Source organism: Octodon degus, unplaced genomic scaffold (assembly GCF_000260255.1).
Source record: "Octodon degus isolate 3935 unplaced genomic scaffold, OctDeg1.0 scaffold00009, whole genome shotgun sequence".
Taxonomy (NCBI): domain Eukaryota; kingdom Metazoa; phylum Chordata; class Mammalia; order Rodentia; family Octodontidae; genus Octodon; species Octodon degus.
Window position 1 is genome coordinate 28,523,437 of NW_004524585.1, and position 12,380 is coordinate 28,535,816.

General features: G+C 43.1%; 1 protein-coding gene across 6 annotated transcripts in view; it reads right to left on the minus strand.

Moving 5' to 3' along the window:
* The window catches only part of Cast (calpastatin), a 106,662-nt gene that overhangs the window by 22,628 nt on the left and 71,654 nt on the right, over positions 1-12,380 (minus strand). For all 6 annotated transcript variants that reach the window (XM_023708486.1, XM_023708488.1, XM_023708489.1 and 3 more), the window contains 9 exons: positions 11,716-11,796; positions 9,616-9,651; positions 8,859-8,951; positions 8,659-8,748; positions 7,310-7,411; positions 3,864-3,947; positions 2,754-2,801; positions 1,782-1,877; positions 64-159 (listed from right to left, as the gene is read on the minus strand). In XM_023708486.1, the coding sequence (XP_023564254.1) occupies positions 64-159; positions 1,782-1,877; positions 2,754-2,801; positions 3,864-3,947; positions 7,310-7,411; positions 8,659-8,748; positions 8,859-8,951; positions 9,616-9,651; positions 11,716-11,796 (726 nt within the window). The remainder of the gene's footprint in view (positions 1-63; positions 160-1,781; positions 1,878-2,753; positions 2,802-3,863; positions 3,948-7,309; positions 7,412-8,658; positions 8,749-8,858; positions 8,952-9,615; positions 9,652-11,715; positions 11,797-12,380) is intronic.

A 12,380-nucleotide genomic window follows, 5' to 3' on the forward strand; every position in this document is an offset into this window, starting at 1 on the left:
AAGTACTGGAAGGGCAGAACTGCCTCGGGACCCTTCACAGCGTCCGTCTCAGGCGTCACTCACCGAGGAAGCTGGCTTGGCTGGCACGGCCTGCACACTACACATGGAGGAGGACGACACCACCTCGGCCACAGGAGCGCGAGCAGCTGCCTTAGACTTCTGGAGAAAGAAGCCAGAACTGGTTAGGAGGACAGCACTGATGAGCCACACGACCCTCTGAGATCACACGTGACGAGCATGATTCTGGTGAGCGCATCAAGACTGCCAAAGAGGTTGAGTCACCAGCTGCCACTATTGCAGCTTGGAGACTCTGCTTCTGCAAAAGAGGAAACAACACGAACACCGAGCCCTCTAGGGCGGACAAGAGGCTCGCAGGAGACAACACATGTGGTGTGCTACGCACAGTGCCTGGGAACGCTGTGAATTCCAGACATCTGAGAAATGTTGCTAGCATTTATATTATTCCATTTGTATTGTTTCTTGTCATAATATACCAAAGTAAAACATACCTACTAAATATTAATATATTATATATATACATTTTTTCATGAATTCCGTAAGATTTATCTATTTATTTTTAATTTATTATTTTTTTTTTTTGGTGGAACCAGGGATTGAACTCAGGCCCTTGTGCTTGCCAGGGAAGCAGTTATTCCACTGAGCCATCTCCCCGGCTCCTTTTTTCATGAATTCCAAGGAGCCCTTTTGTTCCAGCTGTTCCCAGAACTAATGGCCTCAGCACTACAAGGGAACTTGCTAGAATACAGATTCTTGGGTGCTCAACCAGGGCAATAAAGCAGAAATTCTGGGGATAGACCCCTACAAACCATGTTTTAATAAACCTTCCAGGTAGTCCAAATGCATGCTAAAGTGGAACCACTGGACTGTCTTACTAGAGGAACAAAAATTGAAACTGTTTTAAATCCAGTTATATAAATCCAGCAGATGACCAAAAGGGTGTGAGCCCCACTTTCAAAGAACTTACTGCTTATGTAATGCTACACATTACTGTTAGAAATGAAAGACTAATAGAACTAAACTTGCTTCACGTGCCTTCACAGGGATGTATAATAATACCAACAACCCGCAGCCCACGCGGCAGTCCCCTAACACCGACTGGAGGCGTGGGCACCCAACGAGACGGAGGAAGCAGGAGATAAAGAAAGGACGTATTCCAACAGAACCTTAGAAGAACACTTCAGTTGCCCTAGAATGAGGAGGAAAGGTGAGTCCATGCAGAAGGAGCTGGGTAAGCCAAACCCTGGAGATACCTGCGCGCATCCTCACGTGATGCAACCAGCCAGCTTGCGCGGAGCCCGACTGGGGCTAGAACGCTTTGGTAGGGACTCTGGTTTGTAGCGATTGGGAAACTCCTGGGCGCGCGCGGGGGCTGGTGTGGTCACCAGCAGGCTCCGGGAAGAATGATTCTGGTGAGCATGAAGGATGGGGGAGAGGGAGACTGAAGAGAAAACCCACTGAGATCCCACGGAGGCGGTGATGCTTCAGTGAGGTCCCTGACAGAAGCAGAACTAGAAAGGAGAGCACAGGCTTGAGGTCCTCCCTGGAGGAGTAACTGCAGGGCTCGACTGCAAGTACGAGGATTAGCATGGGGAAAGAAAACACATCCAGAAAAGATAAGGCAAAACTGCACGTCTACAGGTGACACACAGGGCTTCCTAGCGTACTCCTTCATGCTAAAATAGCTTTGGTTTCACATATTTTAAGACTACTAAAACATAACAAACTCTCAAAACCAGAGATTCATATTTTCAGAAACATACCTCTGTTTTTTCAGTTGGCTTAGACTGTTTTTCTTTACATTTAGGCCGGCCAAAATCTTCTGCAAGTTCATCAATGAGTTCTGATTCACTCAGGGGCTGTAATATAAGAAACACTGTATATTGTAAGGGACTGTGTTTACTTTGTAAGAATACGTTCTCCTAGGGCAATATTTTTCCTGGTTAACATGTATTAGGCCATATTTTAGGATCTAAAACCAAAATCTAATTTATACAGGGCATACTTTTCATTTATCAGTGCAAGATGAAAATGTCATGAAGTAAGTTAAGAATAAATACTAAATACCTCAGTGCTACAAAAAGCATTAATGGTTTATTTGATTGAAAGTTTTCCTGGTATTGCAACTACAGAAGAATTCTTTTCAAACCAAATTGCACACTATATGACTTGTTTTATTAATAAGTCAGAAGAAACCCAGGTCATACATTCTTTTCTCATGCTCATGTGTGAGGTAGGAATATTCTGTTTCTAGATCTTTCCAGGAAAGAGGCCCTCTTAGCTAGGGCTATGAATTAATAAAATTCTATAAACTAAGTGCTAAGTGCTAACAATCTTGTCAAAGAGCCCTCTTGGCATCAGCTCCTTTTTTTTTTTTTTTTTTGCAGTACCAGGGATTGAACTCAGGTCCCTGCGCTTGCCAGGCAAGCACAGATTCAACTGAGCTATCTCCCCAGCCCCTTGGCATCAGCTCCTAATGTTCCATAAGGGTTTCCTAGAAGTTCACAGCCTACTAATAATTCATTAATAAAATAGTCATTACAGTATATAAACAGGAGCTAGAGACAGTCAAATGTCACCATCAAAAACTTTCCCCCTCAATGTTAGGGTGTCATTAGATCTCCCCTGCAAAGTTTGATCTGTCAAAAGTGTCTTAATTTTTAAAAAGTATTTTAATTGATGCCTTATATTTCTCCTGTTTTTCAAATATTAGAAAAAAAATTTTTTTTTCCCACCTTAGGTTTTTCTTCAGGCTCTGGCAATAGTGGTTTTCCATCTTTATCCTATAAGTAAAATTGAAAAGTCATTGGGAATAAAATTAAGAATTTTCCTTTCACCACCCATCACATTCAGTTGTGAGAATTCTAGGATATGAGATACAAACTAATTTTTTTCTTTTATTTGAGTAAATTTATGATTTAGTTTTTGTAAAGCATTAGAATGAGTTGAGCTATGAAAGTCAGAAGGCCAAATATGCCACACAGTTGCTTCCCCTGAGAAGTTACTGAAGAGATGGAAACAACACAGTCCCAAGTTTGAGCCCAGCCTGGGTAACAACAGGTCGGCAAGAGTGCATCTCCAAAATAGAAATAAGTAAAGAAGGACTACAAGGATGTAATCAGTGAAGACCCTAGGTTTAATCTCCATTACTTTAACAGTTAAAAAAAAAGTTATTGAAAAGGTGTTTGTTACCTGTTATGGCAATGCAATAATAATTTTTATAAAAGATCTTTCAGAAGAAAGTACAGCTCTATCACATAATGGAAAAATTTTTCAAAAGTCTCAATTCTCTAACCCAGGATGAAGATATATAACATCATATCATATCATACCATATCATTACTTAATAAATACTATTTAATTTTTTTAAGTATGAAGTTTCACAATTTAGAAAATTTCAAAAAATGGGAAAATTTCAGATGTAGATGTATGTAAATCACAGCTATTTTCTATCTCGGATTTATATATATTTCCAAAGATAAATTACACACGTAATTACACTCTCACCACAAATCAAAACAGCACAACTACCTCAGTACTGAAGGTATGTCTAAGTCACTGTACATTTACAGGTCCCATTTAGAAGATCTACGCTGTGTTTTATTACACTTAGAAAGAACATGATTCCCAAACTGCCCTTAAGCTTGAAGGCGAAGGTCAGGGCCAGCACGGTGAGTAGAAAGCACTAGAATCTGGGGGAAGGCGACTGGGCACGCCTCCCTGCGGAGGCCAGGCGGGCAGGCCACCGCACGAGCGCACAGCACCAGGCCCGGGCGGGCTCTCGGAGCCGACAGCTGAGCAGGCTCAGCCTCGTCCTAAGCGAGCCGCGTGCAGGCAAACCGTACCGTGGCCGGTGTCAGCCTGTACTCAGATGGCACCGTTTCCTCATCCTCACCGCACTTCTTTAGTTTTTCTTCTTTAGATTTTGCCTAATGAAAATGGGGAGAAAAAGAAAGCAGTTACCACTTCCGGAGAAGACACCAAATCAGACAACAGCGGCCAGCAGAGCTCTGGAAACTACAAAGCCCTAGAGCACGGTGAGCAGCTAGGAGCCAGGCAGCAGGGCCGGGAGCACAGCTAGGAAGCGAGGTCCTGGCTGCTGTCGGGCCTCTGACCTTGGGAAGTCACCCAGCCTGTCTTTGGGCTGCTTTATTCAGCTGGAAATGCCGGCCCCGCTAAAACAGCCACTGGAACTGGGCGTGGTGGCGCGGGACTGTAATCCCAGCACTTCAGAGACTGAAAAACAGGAGGATCACTACAAGTCCGATCTGTGTAGTGAGACCGTGTAGACCCTGTACTAATTACATAATATTAAAAAAAAAAATTCCAGCTGTTAAAATGTGATTCTGATGATCCTCCCTAAACTCACTGGCTCACAAGAGAAAAGCAAATGAAGGATACATGGGGGACAGGAAGCTCAGGGTGGAAGCTAGCTGCAGTTATTTTTGTAGTCTTTATCTACTTGATTCGAGGGCACACAACCGATTCTCAAACCCAATTCAGAAAGGGAGAAACGTCTCATCACAGATCCTGGCTTAAGTACAAACTGGTGTCAAGTTTTCTTTTTTTGCAGAACCGGGGATTGAACTCAGACCCTTGTGCTTGCCAGGGAAGCGCTTATTCCACTGAGGCATCTCCCCGGCCCCTCAAGTTTTCAAAAAGACTCCATTTAATAATACCAGCACTTTACTGGTTACTGAGCATAGACAACTAATTATATCAGAAATAAAAGTGTAGGTGTGGAGTAGACCGCTGACTTATACAATTCACCACTGTCGACTGAATCTACTGGGGAGTAGGGAAGTACTCCATAAAGTGTAATAATTGGTAACTGTGTGAAGCCACAACTTTAAATTACAAACCATAACGGGCAGTTTCCTAACCCAACCCACGGCTTCTATCTACATGTCACTCACAACTGCAGTTCCCACTTGATTCATTAGTTGATTAATTTTTAAAATTCATTAGGCATTTCCAATGAGTTCCTACTTTAAGCCCTGGAATTGTAGTTTTATTCTTCTACATGATAACCCTCATGAAGAGATAAAGAGATTTTTGTTGTTCCTTTTAAAATGCCTAGTTTCAATCCAGTGCAGCTATGGATTCAGTTCAAGAAGCTAGAAAATTGAAACACAGCCTCAGCCCTTACAAACAAATATTTATGTTTTGCATAGGATTAAAAAGGGAAACTCAGGGCCAGCCAGATAGCTCAGAGGACTAAAGTGCCTGCTTAGGCAGACCCAGGGGTCAGGGGTTTGATCCCTGGTGTGCCAAGCTGGCCCCGCCCCCAGGGCACACTGGTACATGATTGAGACTGGGCATGGTGGTGTGTGCCTGTAATCTCAGCGCTTGGGAGGCTGAAAATAAGAGGATCACTGAGTCCGATCTGTGTAGTGAGAACCTGTGGACTCTGTACTAAATACATAAAAACAAACAAGCAAACACACACACACACACACACACACACACACACACACACACCTCCCATGTCAAGGGCTGGTGACAGGGCCGGCCGGATAGCTCAGAGTATTAAAGTGCCTGCTTAAGGCAGACACACGGCAAGCACAGGGACTAGGTTTGTTCCCCAGTACCACATACTGCTCCCGCCCTGCCCCAGGGCTCCCTGAGCCAGCCACTGATACTGGGCGTGGTGGCGTATGCCTGTAATTCCAGCACTTGGGAGGTTGAACGCAGGAGGATCACTACGAGTCCGATCTACGTAGTGAGACCCTGCAGATCCTATACTAAAATTGCAAGAAGAAAAAAAAAGGAAACTAGAATGTCGTAAGAGTGGAAAAGATGCTCTTTTGGCTGGAATTTTAGTTTGCTACCATTCATGCTTCGCTAGAGGAAACAATACATTTCATATGCACCCCTAAACCAGTTACACACACTACTGCATGAATTTTTTTTTTTTTTTTTGGCAGAACCAGGGATTGAACTCAGGCCCTTGCATTCTACTGAGTTATCTCCCTGGCCCCTTGTGAGTTCTTTTTGTCACTTTTTAACATCTGCTTATCTGGTTTTAGTTGTGTAAGATTCTTCCTGTCCTGGAATTCATATCATGTTTATACTTTCCTTGCCCACATTTACGGCCTTATAAAATCACTCTATGTGTAAAAAGCCTAAGACAAAAGAGTAATTTATCGCTGACCATATAGTCCTTGGGTGATGACACCACAACTCAATCTCCTCTGCATTCCCCAGAATTCCACCAAGACCATCCATTCCCTGAGATGATGTGGCTTCTACGTGGCTACTCAAAGTCATTTATGTCTTGCACAGTGTTGTAGTCATGGTTCCTTTGCTTCTAATATATTACTTGGTCCTGAAGGGCAGGGGCTGCCTCTCCTGCTCCCTGGTGGTCACGGTCACACAGCCTGCTGTGCCACACTGTGGCTGGGGAGCCCTCCAAGAAAGTAGAAGACAGAAATTGGCCCATCATAGACCAGCACAGGAAATGATTCCTGAGGGTCAGTGATGACAGCTTAGAACAGGAAGTGATGTCAAAGGCAGATGCATTATGACAGGCCCTTGTAGGCTTCCCTTCCCTGAGCTGAGGGGGATATTTCTACCTCCTCTAAGACATGGCTGTTAGGAACAGATGACTCTTCTTTCCTTCTTCATTTCCCTCAGAGGACCAAGTTGAAAAATTCTACAAAAACTGGAATTTAATAGCAACACTCTCCCACCACAGAGACATGTCATGCTGGCTCAGAAGGCTGGTTGAAGTCTCAAAGGGTAGTGAGATAAACACTCATGTGTATCATGCTTTAAATGTGCAGCAGCTCATTGGTGAGTAACCCTTGGTGATTTTATTCTCATTTGAGGTGAATTCCTCAACATCTTTCCCCACAGTTATGTAAGAAGGATTTTTCCAACCTTTCTGTCTCCCTTCTTATAAAGAAATATACCCAGAACCCTTCAGAAAATACACACTAATGATTTCCAGGAAAGCAAACAGATCTTGCTCTTTTGTGTAGTCCGCTGCGCTTGTTATCTTGTTTAGTCAGGTACTATTTAAGCTTTAAAATAGGAGATTAGTGCTCATTTCACATATGAAAATTCTAGGCAATTTAGAAGACAAACATTCAAATATCTCTCTGGGTTGCTAACCGCCAGTAATAAATGTCTAAATTAACCGGATTTGAAAGCAAGGCCTATTGAAAAGTAGTTCATTTTCAATCTGTAATAAATGAAACCCTTGCCAGAATTTTAAACATATGTAAGGCATCCGGTTTCGTAAGCTTCAGGCTGAGACAACTGCACCTATCAGCTCCCGGATCAGTACCTCATCAACGTCGGTCACAGAGCTGAGGTCGAGCTCGGGTTCCGGTTCCCGGGTGCCCAGTGAGGCTGACAGAGCTTCAACTGCTTGATCGCTCATAGCATCCTGTTCAAAATGAGAAAATCTGGGCATGAGACAAGAAAACCTCTCCTGAGGCCATGCAGCCCATTTTCTTTGTGAAATACACATTTTAAAGACAAAAGATGAATTATGGATCGGGAAAACACTTAGGAAGGCAATTTTCCTTGAAACCTAAGCAAAAGAAAGAAAACAGAACTTACCAGTGAGTGAAAACTGGCCAGGACACGTTCCTACAGGAAGAGCCTCTCTGGGGTGTCCTTCACCCTTTATTTTGCAAGTTGGAAGTATAACTATACAAATTACTGTGCTACCATAAAATAGCCTCATCAAAATCGAGCTGCAGGGAGCGAACTTTCACTGCCCTGAAGACCTTTCTCTCAGTGTGGCTCCTGACAGTCCTCCATTTCAGCCAAGCAGCAAAACTCAGGAAGCAGGGAAAGCTGGAGGGGCCAGCCAGCCGCTGTCTCCTCCCGGAGGCACAATGGCTGGTGGGGGTGGAAGGAACGCCAGCTCTCAGGGTGTGGCCCTGAGCACTGCTCCCCGAGTCAGCCAGATAACAATAAATTATCCATTCTGGGAGAGCAGATGCAGAAGCAGCTCTGAGAGAAACTGTCCTCTGCACTATCTGGACTTTCTGCGCACGGGCTATGCTTTCTCAGCCAGCCCAGGGGTGCAGATTGGACTGCAGGACTTAGGAGAAGACAGTTGACTGTGGTTAAGAGAGTGGGCAGGAAGAGCTACGGTGATATCCCTCTCGTGATGAAGTCATGTCGGGTGAGCGCAGCACTTCTGGTCCCTGACCCTCTGTGTGTTGTTATGGTGAGATGGACTTGGATCACAGCCAAGAAGCCCGTGTGAAAATCATTCACAAGGATTTACAAAACACACAGGCTTGGCCAGAGTTGATCAGTACAGCCTCACTGGCTTCACTATTCTACGAAGAACCCCGGGAGCAGGCCACTCCTCACTGCACGTAATGCCTAACTAGGGCTATTCCCAATAAGCAAGAGCAGGTTCAGGAAAGCAACTGCTGTCAGGTGAACCCTGGTTATTTTCAAAGAAGTTATTGTCCGGGCATGGTGACTCATGCCTGTAATCCCAACACTCTAGGACCTATGGCAAGAGGACTGAGAGTTCAAGCTCACCCTGGGTAAACCAGTGACTTAGAGAGACCTGGCATCAAAATTTCTGAAGGGGCTTTGAATATAGCTCCTAGGCTCAATCCCCAGTACTAGAGGAAAAAAGAAAAATGAAGATGAAATTATTGGTACCTGCTCCACTTTTCTTTTCTTCTCCTGGGGCGGAGCAGCACTTCTGACTTCCCCAGCTGACTGAGCTTTTAAAACTTCTCCTGCAGACCTCTGAAGAATAACACACAAAAGAGCACATTTAAAGACAAAGGAAATTTAATTATAGTAACTAGAACTAAAATATTCTAATGAGCTCTCCTTAACAACCCTAAAAACAATACCTGTGTGCCCGTTTTCTCTCCTCCAGCAGTAGGAGAACTGCAGGTGAAGTCGGACGACAAGGCATCTATGGCATCGTCAGGCCCCATGGGTTTCTAAAGAAATAAGCATCAGGGTCATACCGTACAGGAGCCGTTCAGGTCAGAGCGGAGATTATAAGCTCAACAAAAGAAAAATGTATTTTTGTATTTCTTCATTGCCAAAGAAGTTATATTAATGGAATGACTTCAATCAAAGCTTATATTTGAAAGAAAATTGGTGTTCAACAAGTATAATTTTCCTCTGCTACGCTTTAAGAATTACATGGTAGGATATATTCATTCTATTGTTAATAACTTTCTGATTTATTGGTGTTTTGTCTCTTTCTTCTTCTTCTTTTTGAGAGAGGGTCTCACTAGACAGTTCTGTCAGGACTTGAGTTCACTTTGTGGCCTAGGCTGGTCTCGAATTCACAATAATCCTCCTGCCTCAACCTCCCCAGTGCTGGGATTACAGGCATACGTCACTATGCCTGGCCGTACTGTTATTGTTCAGACATTCTCGGCTCTATTTTCTTTCCCCCTAAATGACAGCTACACAGGAGGACAAGGAAAACTAATGCAACTCCGTGCACACCTTTCCCTCAACAGACAAAGACAGCACCTGGTTCAGAAACGAGTTTAGTCACGATCCCCAGTATGGAATTGGTAGCCCTACTCCCTCAACCAAAGATCAAAACAACATTGGCTTATATCTTAGAAGACATTTATGTAAACTCACCGGTGAGTCTGGAGGAGGCCCTGTGACACCTTTTTTCTGAAAGAAATATTAATGAGATGAGCTGGAGAAGGCAAAATGTATTCTTAGTGCTTGATGGACACAGCTGTATGCTTATCCAAATTTACATGTTAAAGTCCTAACTCTTAAGACCACACAGTGAGACCTGATTTGGACATAGGGTCTTTACAGGAGTAACCCAGTAGAGGAGAGGTCGTTAGGGTGGGCCCTCATCCAATATGACTGGCTTCCTTGTAAAATGGAACACGCAGACCTAAAGAGATGCACTGAAGGAAGGTGATGTAAACAAACATAGAAAATAACCATCCAGAGGCCAGCGAGATAGCTCAGCTGTCTAAAGCACCTGCATAGGCAAGCTTAGGCAGGTGCAGGGGACTGCAGTTTGATCCCCGGCACCACATGCCCCACCAGCCACTCCCTCAGGGTGGGCTGAGCCAGCCACAAAGAAAGAAAGAAAGAAAGAAAGAAAGAAAGAAAGAACCCATCCATAAGCCAAAGAGGCCTACAAAAGAACTTTATGTCACAGCCCTGGGTACGAACCAGCCTTGCTGACAGGAACTGTGCATATTTAGCCTCCAGAACTTTGAGACAGTGAATTTCTCTGGTTTACACTCCCCGGTCTGTGGCACTTTGTTATGACATCACTAGCAAGCGAACACACAGCTTCTTGGTAACGACAATTTCAAATGCCCTATTATAGCCCTGTTATTTGCCCTGTACAGTTTTGTATGCTCTGTTAGATCTAAAATGCTCCCCTAAAAAGTCTCACATGTCTGGAGGATGACGGCATCGTGGAGGCGCTACATTCAGGAGTGGATTCACCCACTGATGAGTCCACTCACCAGATGTGCTGCTAGGCAGTGAGGCCTGGCTGGAAGTGGGTCATGGGGGCATGACACGAAAGGCTATAGATCTCCCTCCCAAGCTCCTCCTTTTGCTCTTCACTTCCTGTCACTGTCATGGTACAAGCTGTCCTCTGCCCTGGTCTTTCTACCAGGCTGTTTTTGCTATGGACCAAGATAACCATAGACCTCTTTCTTTAAGTTGTGGATATCATGTATTTTGTCCCAGGGATAGGAAAGTCCAGGACTGGGACTGTTGCTGTAATTGTACCTGATAATGTGGTCTAGAAGGCTCTGGAACATATTTGTAAGAAGTTGGTGAAGTAGACTAAAAAAGTGCTGGAATACTGTAAGCAGAGGTTGATGTCCAATACTGGTCAGAGCTTAGAAAGCCAGGCTGCTGACAGAAATGTGCAGTGAATGTTAGGCTCGGGAGATTTCTGGTGGGAACAGGGACATCACTGGAAGTTGAACAAAAGCCATGTGTGTCACACTATAGTAAAAAATTAGTGTTCATTTGCTCATGTTCTGAGACTGTGAGGGATGAGGGAGATGAAATAAGGACAATTAGTTGATTAATTGAACTGCTAAAGAAAATTTCAAAGTAGTCCAATGTTCAGGTTGTGGGATGGGTACCATTAGCTGCCTTTAGCCAGATCTACAGTGAAAAATCAGGAACGAACAATAAAGTCCAATAATTTGAAAAGGTTTGGAGTTTTTCCATAAATGAAGTACCTGACTGGTTGGGCCAAAGAAAAGCATGGATGCTAACAAGAGGCCAAATATTTTGTATAGGAAAAATAGAAAAAGAAGGCTTAAAAGGATCTCAGTAATTAGCAAAAGCCAACATATCACAGGCTCATAGGTATAAAAGTTTAAAGCTTTCTTTTGAGAAGAGGTCTCCTGAACTGCGAAAGGGTAGCTGAAAGTGTAGTGGAGATCCCAGGAGGTTGGAGAGGCCAGAAGAGATGGACATGTGCCGTGTGGGGTTGAAGAAGAACACTAGGGTCTCCCCAAAAGTTTCCTGTGTTTTGACTGAGGGTGACTGGACCATGGGCCAATACACCCACCAGTGGAGTAATCCCTTGATGAGTAGAGCAGCTGAAGGTGACACTAGCAGGTGGCCTGTGGGTGGACTAAGACACGCCCCACTAAATTCTCTAAATTTTAAAACTTGTGAAGATATTAATATCAAATTATATTCCATAAAGAAATTAGTGAAATAAAAGTAATTACTTACAGCCAAAAGTTCCCTATATTTTGGAGGAATTGTGATCTCTCTTTTACCCTGCTCCTCAATGTACATGGAGTACATTGGATCCTGGAAGAACATTACACATAAAGGGAGATTAAATAAGTAATAAGCTAAGAATACTATATCCATATGATGAAAAGAAAAATCTGTCATTATTAATTTTGAAACTATTAAGATGCAATGCAGATCATTAAGGATTCAATATTTTTCAAAGCTCAGAGTATCTAAACTTATAAAAGTGCTCATATTTAGTTGCCTTAACACAGATAATGCTGGAAAATACTTAAAATGCTAGAAAATACATTTGAATTGTGTAAGTCCACTTTGTTTCTAGCTAATGTTTCTGGTATATACAAGAATAAAGTTAACATCATAATTTCTTTATAACCCAACATACAATTTTGTCACGTTTTCTAGTTATTTCTTATATAAGATCTACGAAAGCAAAATCATAGATAAGAGTAAGTGTCCCTTGTTTGGCCCTCTGCTGTGTGATTTATCTTTCCTTATTAGGCAGAGATCAATAAACACCACCCTGAAGTTTAAGTTTATCACCACCATCCATTTAAACTTCAGCATATTTTTTAAAAATGCTACATATGTAAGTATTCATAAAAATATATACTATTCTGTAAATCAAATATTATACA